Source organism: Leptonychotes weddellii, chromosome 7 (genome assembly GCF_054177405.1).
Source record: "Leptonychotes weddellii isolate Sample4059 chromosome 7, ASM5417740v2, whole genome shotgun sequence".
Taxonomy (NCBI): domain Eukaryota; kingdom Metazoa; phylum Chordata; class Mammalia; order Carnivora; family Phocidae; genus Leptonychotes; species Leptonychotes weddellii.
Window position 1 is genome coordinate 87880867 of NC_138375.1, and position 13764 is coordinate 87894630.

Here is a 13764-nt window from a genome sequence, read left to right on the forward strand (position 1 = left end):
GACTCTGAGAAACAAACTGAGAGTTGTAGAGGGTAGGGGGTGGGGGATGGTTTAGCCTGGTGATTGGTATTTTTTTTTTTTTAACATTTTACTTATTTATTTATTTATTTATTTGACAGAGAGAGAGACACAGCGAGAGAGGGAACACAAGCAGCGGGAGTGGGAGAGGGAGAAGCAGGCTTTCCGCTGAGCAAGGAGCCCGATGTGGGGCTCGATCCCAGGACCCTGGGATCATGACCTGAGCTGAAGGCAGACACTTAATGACTGAGCCACCCATGCACCACTGGCAATGGGTATTAAAGAGGGCACGTATTGAATGGAGCACTGGGTGTTATACGCAAACAATGAATCATGGAACACTACGGCAAAAACTAATGATGTAATGTATGGTGATTAACGTAACAAAATAAAATTTTAAAAAATTTAAAAAAAAAGAAAATGAGCAAAAGACATGAAAAGATGTTTCATCAAGAGAATATAAAGAAGAAAATAATCACATGAAAAGATGTTCAACATCTTGAGTCACTGGAGAAATACAACTTAAAACCTCAGTGAGCTATCACTACACATCTATCAGAATAGCTAAAACTTTAAAAAGTGACAACACCAGTGCTGGTCAGGACGTGAAGGCTAAGTCACTCATACATTGTTGGTGGGAATGTAACCCGGCAGAGCCATTCTGAAAAACAGTCTGTTAGTTTCCTAAAAATGACTAAACATGCGGGGCGCCTGGGTGGCTCAGTCGGTTAAGCGACTGCCTTCGGCCCAGGTCATGATCCTGGAGTCCCGGGATCGAGTCCCGCATCGGGCTCCCTGCTCGGCAGGGAGTCTGCTTCTCCCTCTGACCCTCCCCCCTCTCATGTGCTCTCTGTCTCTCTCATTCTCTCTGACTCAGATAAATAAAATCTTAAAAAAAAAAAAAATGACTAAACATGCAATTTCCATATGAACCAACAATTATACTCTGGTATTTATCACAGAGAAGTGAAAATGGATGTTCACAAATGTTTACAGAGGCTAAGCCTAAAACTAGAAAGAGTCCAGAGTCCTTCAACTGGTGAATGATTGAACTGTAGTACATCCACAGTTTTACTCAGGAATAAAAACAAACAAACTACTGATACACACAATGACCTAGATGAATCTCCGGAGAACTATGCCAAACACAAAAAGACAAAAGTTACATACCCTGTGATTCCATTTATATAACATTCTTGAAATGACAAAATAATAGAAATGATGAACAGATTAGTGACTACTGGGGTTAAGAAGGAAATGAGGGCAGGAGGGAAGTGAATGTGCTCCAAAAGGGCAACATGGGAGATCCTTTGGTGATGGAAGTGTTCTTTATCTTTACTCTATCAATGTCAAGATCCTGGTTTTGACATGACACAATGGTTTTGCAAGATGTTACCAATGGAAAAAACTGGGTAAACAGTATTATTTCTTATAACTATGTGAATCTGCAATTATCTCAAAATAAATAAAAATTTTTAATTTTCTAAAAATCTGCTGAATCACAGGAGGTCTAGATATCTTAAAACACATCATCCTATATACCCCCCTCACTAGCAGTCTACTGTGCTATGTGGCCACTACACAGTGTTATGCTCAATTTTAACACTTCTTTCTAAATTTGTGCTAAAAAGCAAAAGAAATTACTTCAATTTCATAAGAATAAAAAAAACTTGTGCTGTTAACATAAGCAGTATATTTTTAAATTAAACATTTAAAACATTTCCTTTCCCCCATATGCCAAAGACTAAATACACTATTTGAAATGATAATGTATGGGTTTTTTTTAGAACTGATTTAAAGTATCCACATAGGGCGCCTGGGTGGCTCAGTCGGTTAAGTGACTGCCTTCGGCTCAGGTCATGATCCTGGAGTCCCGGGATCGAGTCCCGCATCGGGCTCCCTGCTCGGCAGGGAGTCTGCTTCTCCCTCTGACCCTCCCCCCTCTCATGCTCTCTGTCTCTCATTCTCTCGCAAATAAATAAAATCTTAAAAAAAAATAATAAAGTATCCACATAAATTCTCTGCATGTATGCATGAGCATTAAGGGATCCACAAAGCTACCTATAGTTGTCTGACTGCCAGTCTCCACTGTGATTCAGAGCTAGCACACTAAATTTAAGTCCTCAATATACTCTACTTACATCCTTAGTTTTTGTAAACACTGCAGCAAAGTTGCCTTGTACATACTTTTGCTTATAAGAATTCAACAGTATGCAACTCAATTATAATAGAAGAGAGGGAGTGATAATTTTAGAGATGTGTACTCTTCCACCCACCATTTCATTCAAGGAATGTTTGCTCCAAAGTGTATGAAGAGCCATACCCATCTGCCATTATCTCCTAGCCTGAGTCTAAATAATTTAGTTTCAGTTTCTGAGGGTCTCCCACAGAGTGAGCATTGCAGGGATCCCATTTTTCAAAGATAAGTGTCCATGTGCATATGTGTGTATTTGTGTTTGTATGGAAACATATGTCTCTATACCTAAAATAGTGCTTTACACATAATAGATACCCTTTTCCTTAAAGTCCTAGAAGTTCTTTTCTCTCCCTTCCACAATCTTTGGCCCAGGTATTTGACCACTCCTCAGTATCCTTTTTACTCTTCCTCTTAGTGCCCTTTATATACACATTTTTAAACTAGATATAATATGCTGTTTTTAAAAAATGGCAACATAATTTTCAGTAGAATGGTTTGCCCAAAGGTTACATGCCTTTGACATTTTTTAAATTGCATTTTTTACTATTTTTGCATTTGTTTACTTTTGCTAATCTGGCTTTTCTATGTTAACTATTTTTAGGAAGCCAAAATTATGTAGAGATACTAGATAAACAGATTAAAACTAGAGTAGTTAAAGTAAATGACTTACCAGTTGCCCCAATTATGAAATCCTGCAGCTTGGAGTACATGAACAGCAAACTGACAAATATAGACGAAGAAGAATACAAAGAATCTGAATGAACTGTCACTCCTTTAAAAAAAAAAAAAAAAAGGGAGAGAAAGAAGAGTAAAGTGTCATTTTTCTCAATACCTTTATATTCACAATTCACATGAAGAAAGACAAACAATACCACTGGCAACTACTTAAGGCTACCAAGATAATGTATGTGAACACGTTTTCCAAATACTCGATGACATTTTAACTCATTTTTTGTCCTTTCACTTTTCAACTGTATCACAAACATCTTGGCAAAAAAGTTTTTGTTTCCTTTTAAATTATTAAAGACTTTTGTTGAATTTAATTAACATACAATAAACTGCAACTATTTTATTTTTTTTTAAAGATTTTTTTATTTATTTGACTGAGAGATAGAGCACAAGTAGGCAGAGTGGCAGGAAGAGGGAGAGGGAGAAGCAGACTCCCCATCGAGCAGGGAGCCCGATGTGGGACTCGATCCCAGGACCCTGGGATCATGACCTGAGCCGAAGGCAGACACTTAACAACTGAGCCACCCAGGCGCCCCATTATAAACTGCAAATTTTAAATACACAATTTGATATGGTCTGACATATGTATATACTCATGCATCTATTTCAATCAAAATAGTAAGCATTCCCCAAAAGTCTCCTTGTGAACCTTGATAATCCCTCCCTCTTCATCCCACCCACTGCTTTCTGTCACTATAGTTTTCATATTTTAGAATTTTAAATAAATGAGATCATACAGTATATACTTTGTCTGCTTTCTTTCACTCAGCACAATTATTTTGAGATTCACTAGTTTTGTTGCACGTATCAAGAGTTCATTCCTTTTCACTGAGTAGCACTTCACTGTACAGATACACCACAGTCTGTCAATTCATTCACCTACTGATAGACTTTTAGATAGTTTCTAGTGTTTTACTATTACAAATAAAGAGGCTATTAACATCCATGTATAAGTCTTCACATGAACATAAATTTCCTTTTCTCTTGGGTAACTACCTAAAAGTAGAATGGCTAGATCACATGATAGGTATATGTTTAACTTTTTAAGAAACTGCCAAACTGTTTTCCAAAGGAGTTATTCTATTTTATGGTCCCAGTGGCACTGCAGGAGTATGCCAGTTCCTCCACAGATCAGCAACACTTGAGTATGGTCAATCCTTTAAATTTTAGCCATTCTAGTAGGTATATAATAACTATCTCTTTTGGTTTGAATTTGCATTTTCCTAATAGCTAACATTAAGCTCTTTTTCATTGCCTTTTGCCATCCATCTATCTTCTGTGGTGGACTGTTAAAATCTTTTCCCAAGGTTTTAACTGTTTTTTCCTCTGTTAGGTTTTGTGCATTTGCATGTACCAGTCCTTTATCAAATACATGTTTGGCAGGATTGTTCTCTCAGTCTCTGGTTTATCTTTTCATTCTTTCCAGAGTGTCTTTCAAGGGTTTCCTATTAAGTCTTCAAATTAAGTAATGTTAGCTCTCCAAATTTCTTGTCCTTTTTCAAAGTTGTTTTGGTTATTCTAGGCTTTTACATTTCTATATGCCTTTTAGAATCACCTTGTTTGATTCTATAAAACATCATGCTGGGGTTTTTATTGAAATTGCATTGCATTTACAGATCCATTTTGAGAGAATTCACACCACAATAACATCAAGTCTTCCTAACCATTAACAAAGTATATGTCTCCATTCATATTTTCTACACAAATGACCAAATGATCTGCAAATAAAGACAGTTTTACTTCTTCCTTTCTAATCTGGATGCTTTTCTTTCTTTTTCTTGCCTGTTTATATTGGACAGAACTTCCACAACAATGTTTTATGGAAGTGTTGAGAATGAACATCTTTATCTTGTTCTTGATCTTGGTAGAAAGATTTAGTCTTTCACCATTAAGTATGGTGTTAGCTGTTACAGTTTTTCATAGATGCTCTTGACCAAGTGGAGAAAATTCTTTTTTTTTTTTTTTTTAAGATTTATTTATTTATTTTAGAGAAAGGGAGAGAGAGCACACACGGGGGGGTGGGGCAGGGAGCAGAAGGAGAGGGAGAGAGAGTCTCAAGCGGACTCTACCCTGAGTGCAGAGTCCAATACAGAGCTCGATGCCACAACCCTGAGATCACAACCTCAGCCAAAAACAAGAGTCAGACACTTAACCAACTGTGCCACCCAGGTGCCCTGCTAAAGTTCTCTTTTTTCTAAGTTTACTGAATATTTTCATCATGAGTGATTGAGTATTGTACTTTGTCAAATGCTTCTACATCAAGATAATCATATAATATGGTGAATTATGCTAATTAATTTTAAATGTTAAACCAGCCGTGAATTCCTGGAAAAGTTCTACCCACTTGATTATGACATGGTATCCTTTTAACATATTATTGGATTTGATTTGTTTGGCAAGATTTTCAACCATCCCAAATTTACTCCATTTTCTTTTCATCACAGTGACCATTCCAACCCCAAAACACATTTTTCAAGGCCCTTAACATTTCAACTTTCTCAGTCTCAACATAAAACTGTTTTCTTCACCAGAGACGAAAACCTCAACTTTCTTCTCCATATAATGATTTTCAAAGTTTATATATACCACCAATCCTCCTTATTGCTTATCTGTGAGGAAGTATCACTCATTTCAAAATTAACACTTGCATAAAAATCTTCAGTCCATCATTCTAGTTCCTCTGGAGCACTCTATTTATGTAGTTACTTATCTTCTCTCCTAGCTTGTGTCTTCAGTTCTTCGACTAGGATCTTTCCCAGTGTATAAACACATACTTCTCATCTTCAACTAGCCTTCTTTTAACCCTATCTCCCCTGCTAAACTTCCACCTACTTGATCTCCCTCTTTCCCTTCAGTAAGTCTTGATTTCCTCTACTTCCCTCTTCTCATTCACTTCTCAACCCACTGTAACTTGGCCTTTCCTCACCTATTCCTCCAGAGGTACTTCAAAATCATGGGCAATCTATGAATTTCCAAACCAAATTTCTCAAGTCTCTTTTTTTTAATGGAATCTGACACTAAAGATCTTCCTTAAACACTCTTTGACCTTGGCTTCTATAATATTACCCACTTCTACTTCTGTTTCTTCTCAAATCTAGACTGCTTCTCAGTCTCTTATTTCAAGATCCACCTCCATGTCATATTGTAAAACTGTCTTTACAGGAAGGTTCCTTAGTTGATGTTTACATCTTCTAATGTATGATCCACCAAGAACAGGATGAAGTTCAAATAATGTAACCCAGTGTGTGTGTATCTTCATAATAGACTGGAAGAATATGTCTTGCTATTTCAATGCTTTTATTTACACTGTGTCTAAAATGCCCAATACAGTCCTCTTTCCTGCCTGGCAAACATGCACTCAGCTTTTAAGATGAATCACTAAGTCTACCCCACACTAAAATAGAGGACAGTTAAGCTCTAACCCTTAGAAAGAGAAGAATCCACAATTATTATTTGGAATTCTGTATGTAAGATTTGTCCTTTCAGCTCCATCTGTTTATTCATCATTTTTTCCTATCAGTATGGACTCACGGATATTTATTTCATTCTTTAGGTTAAAATTAAACACTATCATTATTTTGTTGCTAAAACTATTCCAGCTTTAACCTTTTAGATTCTGTTTGCTTAAGTACCTGATCTCTGCTTATTTAGTATTTTCCTTGTTTTAGAATCAGCCATTTCTCCAAAGTGCAAAAAAGCAGATTTTAGTAGTTCATGAATGTTTTTTCTATATTAGATTTAAATCAAATGGTTCCACCTTTCACAGTAATTTATTAGTAATATATTACACCAAAGTTGGTATTACTTACTGACCATAAAACTTAGAAAACTCAACCAACAAAAAACAAACAAGCAACAAAAAGTTCACAATATAAAATGCTATTTTTATTAATAACAAATAGAAATCCCATGTACGCTTCATTTCTCCAGGCTAAAACTTGGTAAACAAATACCACTTTTAATAAATCAATTTTTTTACTCTTTTCAAATAGGTACTGCTAAAATATATTTCTATTTCCCTATCCCTTTAGTAGAAAAAGATCCTAACTTAGAATTCTTTTTTTCTTGTTTGAGTTTTACTTCATTACCTGTTTACCAAGAAACCATATTATCAAAATGGTTAAAATTATAAAGGGAATATATACTCTGAATAAGAGCTTCCTACATAATGTCTAAAGGCTTCACAAAAGCTGCTTCAGTTCCCAAAGAAGGATCTTTCTTTGTTCCAAACTCACAGATATATTCTAGAAGCGGCAATTGCCTAATAACAGCCTCTAGTTAAGAAATCTATTAGAAAATACAGAATATGTTTTCAAGTCCTACTAAAGAAGTCCTACTAAAAAGCAAATATTTCTAAAATATTGCTTTCAGATACAAATTGAAGAATGTTAAAATTGGTTCACCTTCCTCTTTTATACGTACAGTTAGTACATATAAATGTAAAGTTAGCTTACTAAACTGATCAAATAGAAACCCCAAAGTCTTTGAAACCCGTTTGGTCTACTTCTGTTTTTTTGAACAGGCTAGAAACCTTTCTCAATATATCTTGCTTATTTTATGTGATTAACCAATTTTTCTGTTTGTGGACAAGGAGACAGTAAAATTCATTTCATTGTACACCTACCATGTAAATATAAATGATAATTTTAAAACACTTCAAATTTCTCTGAGATATAAACTCCATATAATTAGTCAACTACCTGAACTCTTACCTCTAAGAGTACACAAATCTTCTATATAATCTATTCAAATTATTAAAAATGCAAAATTAGTCAAATTCAAATTTTAAAAAGGTTGCCTCATTTTTAAAGAAGATTTATTTATTTAAGAGAGAGAGAGAGGGAAAGCAAGTGAGAGAAAGTGAGAGTAGGGGAAGGGGTAGAGGGGGAGGGAAAGGGAGAGAGAGAGAATCCCAAGCAGACTCCCCGCTGAGCACAGAGCCCGATGTGATGTGGGGCTCGATCCCACAACCCTGAGATCACAACCTGAGCTGAAATCAAGAGGCAGACACTCAATCCACTGAGCCACCCAGGTGCCCCAGGTTGCCTCATTTTTAACTAAACAAGAAGTCACTGAAAATATAGCTCTTTATATCAAAGTGACATAAAAATATGGATCTGACTATCCTGTGAAAACAATTTTACAATATGGGGTTACATTCCCTGACAAAAGCCTAAAAATTATTAAAAATTTATATGCAAAAAACTGAGCTAATCACAGTGTTAAGAAGTATATTAAGTATAAATAACTTCCCATATATAGAAGAGAGGAAAACTCTGTAAAGTGTAAATTAACAAATTTGACCAATACAACATCACATGAATATCAAGTTCATTTGAGATGCTTGAGGGAAAAGCCAGGTAAGGCTGCCAGAAGACTGGTGAAGGGCTGTAAAGGGATAGAGTCAAAATGAGGAGTCCAGGAGAAAAAAACATCATCAGGGGTGTAGAAGGACTTCTGCTGGTATCCAGAACCAAAAGGGGTAGGTCTTGTATATAGGAAAAGATTAGGAAATAAACTTTAAATAATCCAGCTTGTATATAGCTATTTCAAGCCAAAGAAGAAAAAATACAAATATACTTGAAAAAACTATTATCAACTAATTTAAGCTAAACAGTTTTAAATCATAATCTGCCTCATTTACAATCAAGTATTTATGGTACTGTGAATATGTTTTCATAATAAACCCACCTACGTAATCTATTTCCTCATCAGAATCAATCAATCAATAATAAAAGCTTTCTACTACTTGTCATCCTAGCTCTTCCAGATCAAAGTCTACTAGAAAACTGAATCTCAAATAAGCCAGTTGGATTTGGCTTAGTGTCTTCAAATACTATACTGCCAAATTACAACCTACTTTTTTTTTTTTTTTTAAGATTTATTTATTTGAGAGAAAGAGAGCATGCGAGCAGGGGAGGGGCAGAGGGAGAGAAGAGAATCTCAAGCAGACTCCCCACTGAGTGTAGAGCCCAACCACAAGGCTCAATCCCACAACCCAGGAGATCACAACCTGAGCCGAAGCCAAGAGCCAGACACTCAATGAACTGAGCCACCCAGGGGCCCCAGAGAAAGAGAATCTTAAGCAGGCTCCATACCCAGTGCAGAGTCCCACATAGGGCTCAATTTCACAACCCTGAGATCATGATCTGAGCCAAAATCAGAAGTCAGATGCTTAACCAACTGGGCCACCCAGGTGCCCTGTTTACAACACCTTAAAACAAAAAAATTCTCCCCTAAATTTTCATAATAAGTTCTCAGAAATAGATTTATATGATCTTAAAAGTATATTTCACATTACCTATCAGTATCAGAGATATTAATTACAACTACAGTTTGGGGAAGCAGAGAAGAAAAGGTATCTTATCATTTCAAAAGAGCTAACAAAAATTTTACATTTGTAAAATGTATAAGGGAGCTCCCATGATACCGGAGCGCAGCACAACTTAAGTAAAATACTAATAAACATTTTACGTTCGGTAACTTGGCATAGTAGTTAAGAGCATGTAGCTTTATAGACAGACTTGGGTTTGAATCCAAAAGTCTCCCATTAAAAGTTGTGTAACTTCAAGCAAAATCTAAGCCTAAATCTGAGATTTTCTATTTACAAAATGGGAGTAATAGTAGAATCTACTTTTATATGAATGAAACAGATATAAAGAGCTTAGCAGGAAATGTATCGGCACATAGTAAGTAATCAATAAATGTTACTTGTTGGTACCTCTACTGCACTAGTACAATACTACACTAAAACGGTTTTGTTCACAGGCTATTCTGCTTACACAAGTGATATTTGGCCTCTGACAAGATCCTGAGCATTTCTGGGACATGGCTGGTAACTTCACTACTACTAAGAGAACAAAGTAATACATAAAATTCTTACTGATGTAAAGACATTACAATAAAAGGAAACTACAAAGTACAGCTACTTTCCTTGTCTTAGTTACTTTGGGATGCAACCCCATCTTCCTTCTAATAATTTTGTGCTGAAATCAATTCTTTCTCCAAGAACAGGTGTTCCACAGATAGCTTTAAAAAGAAACAGCACGAACCCACCCAGATTGTGCATAAAATTTTGCATGTGTGTATTTTTCTTAAAAAGAGGACTCAAAAATTTTAGATTCATAATGGAGTCTGTGACATAAAAACCATTAAAAAACCACTCACTAGATTAGTCTAAATGAAAAAGCATAGGACTCTAGACTTTGTCTTCCTCCCATCTATGCTATGCCTAAAGCAGAGATGCATAATAAAAGGTTCACATGTAATGAAATTTTAAACCTAGACCTGGGTTCAAGGTCTATAACCTCTACACTTAACACTCTATCCTCTACACCTGACTCTGTATTTTGTAATAATAGCTAACATTTATTGAACATTATGTGTCAGTGACCAAGGCAAACACATGCATTATCCATTTAATGTTTACAATACCCGCTGTGAGGTAGGCAATAATACTGACTCCATTTTACTGATGTATAAACAGACTTAGAGAGGTTAAGTGATCCAAATGCAGAGCTGGTAATAGAAATGCTGAGACTCGCCTGTGTATCTGTGAAGCTAATGTTTTTAACCATGGGATAAATCTATCCCTAGGCTATTATTTCACTTCCATTTTGCCCAAGAAAGCCAATTATGTATCAATAGGATACCACTCTCTAAATTAACTTCAAATGCTCAATGTAGTGTTTTGTATATAGGGGGAGATTATAAATTTTCTTTCCATTCGTAATAATTTAGTTCTTTAAAAATACTCCCTTTTAAGAAGAGTCGAGGCAGTTACGACTGAAAAAATACTTTTGTAGCTTATCAGAAAACAAGGACTGAAATTTACTAAAACTTTTACTTGATTAAGCAAAAATTTACCTAACAACTAAAATCTCACAGCTGAATTGCCTTCAATTTAGAAAGCATAAACAGCTAAAATCAGCCAGGAGTCAACCATTTAAACAACTTAATATCTATAGTCCTATTATTTCCACACAACAAGTTTCCTAATTACTTAATCTACTTTGAAATATCCTTTTATCCCCTCAACTATTTCCTTAAATGTTCACATATACTTAAATTCTAAATCAACTATCTTAATTTCATATTGCAAGTTAATAAGTATGTACTGCTTCTTACATATAGTAAAATGCCATAGAGAAAAATAATATATCTCATGGAATATTACCGAAAACAAATAACTCTTATTAAATAAACTAAAAACTTTATCACCAATATCAATTCACCTTGAATTTCTTATTAAAGGGGTTTTACTTATTTTAATATAAATTATGTATGTTACAGATACATTACATATATTTATCTATATATACGTAAGTAAATATATGCACATGTATCATTCTGCTCTGTTCTATATCTAAACTACTCTTAACTATACCATATATAAATGTTTCTTACCTACCTGTTTTTGCCATTCAAGGAACAATGCTACTCACCTTATTTGTGTTTTCTTTTATTATCAGGTGTGTGCAAAATAACCAGCTAAGAGAACAAAGAATCTAGAACTAACTGATCAAAAGATATTTTAAAAACATTTGTCTCATCAACCTTAAATTATTTCATATTTACTGAAAATCTCTACTACTGTAAAGTGCTAGGGATTTTAAAACTCTACAGCTAACACCACCTTCCTCATCTCAGCTGGAATATAAAAGGCATACTTGAAAGTCACTTGACCGTTGAACAACACAGGTTTGAACTGTGTAGGCCCACTTATACATGGATTTTTTTCAATAAATGTGCTGGTAATTTTTTTTGGAGATTTGCAACAATTTGAAAACACAGACAAACCATGTAACCTAGAAATATCAAAAAAAGAGAAAGTTATGTCATGAACACAACTATATGTAGATACTAAACAATTTTGCATATTTTATGGTAGTAAATAAATTTATCATAAAAAGTTATCACATATTATGCATACAACACCTAGACTGTACATGACACCATTTATAGTCAAGAGACACATAAACAAGTGTAAAGATGTGGTACCAAATGATAAATTAATGGCAGTACATACTGTTTCATATAATAGTTTTGTAACAGTTTCATACCCACCTCCTGTTGCTATTGTGGTGAGCTCAAGTATTGCCAGTACCTGCTTAAAATACCATGTCATATTAGTATCTCTGGGTAAGCAGATCATCTCTCTAGTAAGTTGCATACTGCAGTAAAAAGTGATCTCTCACAATTCTTGCATATTTTTCATTGTGTTTAGTACAATATAGCAAACCTTGAATAACACCATGAGACCCATAAAAACTAGCGATGCTGGAAGTGCTTCCAAGAACAGAGAAAAGTCATGACATTGCAAGAAAAAGTTGAATTGCTTAATACATACCATAGGTTGAGAGGTCTGCAGCTGCGGCTGCCCATCATTTCAAGATAAATGAATCCAGCATAAGGAAATTCATGAAGCCATCACTGTATCTACACTAGCAGGTGCAAAGACCTTACATTTTTTGCTAAATGCCTTTTTATCTCATACTGAAAATGCAGCTTTTATGTGGGTGCAAGAATGCTATAATAAAGGCGTATCTATCTAACATAATCAAGAAGAAGTGAGGTCATTACATGACAACTTAAAGCAAAAGGAAGGTGAAGGATTTAAAGCTGGAGAATTTAATGTTAGCAAAAGGATGGTTTGATAATTTTAGGAAAAGGTTTGGCTTAAAAAATATCAAGATAACAGGAAAAGCAGCTTCTGCCAACCAAGAGACAGCAGACGAGCTCGCAGATGCCATTAAGAAAATCATTGAGAAGAAAAGATATTTGCCAGAACAGGTGTTTAAGGCAGATGAAAGTGCCCTATTCAAGAAAAAAAGAATGCCACAAAGGACATTTAATAGTAAGGAAGAGAAGAGTGCACCAGGATTTAAGGAAGGGACAGGCTAACTCTACTGTTTTGTGCAAATGCAGTCGGGTTTATAATCAAGACTGCCCTTATCTATAAAGCTTTTAACCTCCTAGCCTTCAAGGGAAAAGATAAACACCAGTCACCAATCCTTTGGCTGTACAACAAGAAGGCCTGACAAGAGACAAAGCAATCAAAAGAAACAAACTCAGATACAGCTTAGATGTCAGCACTATAAAGAATTTAAAATAACTATAATTAATATGTTCAAGACTGAAGTCACAAAGGTGGACAACATGAATGAACAAAAGAAGAATCTCAGCATATATATAAGCTGTAAGAAATAACTGAACAGACATGGCAAAAAGAAAACATGAAAGCAGACAGAAGAATACCTCTGACAAGCTCATCAACACACTCAAAACAGCCAAGGGTGAACTTGTAGAAATTACACAAAATGAAATGCAGAGATAAAAAAGAGTGAAGAAAAAAATAATAGAGCACCCAAAAGATGTAGGGCAGTATCAAACAGTCCAAATTATGTGTAGTAAGAATTCCTGGAAAGAGAAGGAAAAAAAAAATTATCTGAAAAATGATAAATGAGAATTTTCCAAAGTTAACAAGAGACTCCAAACCACAGATCCAAGAACATGACAGAACAGTTAAGGATACAAACCAAGACACATACCACCACATACACATATGCACACCACACACGATCACATTCAAAATGCCCAGAGCACACTGGGCATAAGACACATTCAAAAAAAAAAAAAGAAAGAAAGAAAAAGAAGAATTACAGAAGACTTATTAGAACACAAAATGATATGTTTCACGTACTGAATAAACAAAACCGTGAAGCAAGAATTCTATACCCAGTGAAGGTATCTTTAATAAAATGAATGGAAAATAAAGATTTTTTTCAGACAAAAACTAGAGAACTGGTTACCAGTAGACC

General features: G+C 35.1%; 1 protein-coding gene across 1 annotated transcript in view; it reads right to left on the minus strand.

The window, feature by feature from the left end:
• Positions 1 to 13764, minus strand: part of SCAMP1 (secretory carrier membrane protein 1) — a 114888-nt gene that overhangs the window by 21072 nt on the left and 80052 nt on the right. Inside the window, exon 7 of the mRNA XM_006738033.3 lies at positions 2886 to 2987. Within this exon, the coding sequence (XP_006738096.1) occupies positions 2886 to 2987 (102 nt within the window). The remainder of the gene's footprint in view (positions 1 to 2885; positions 2988 to 13764) is intronic.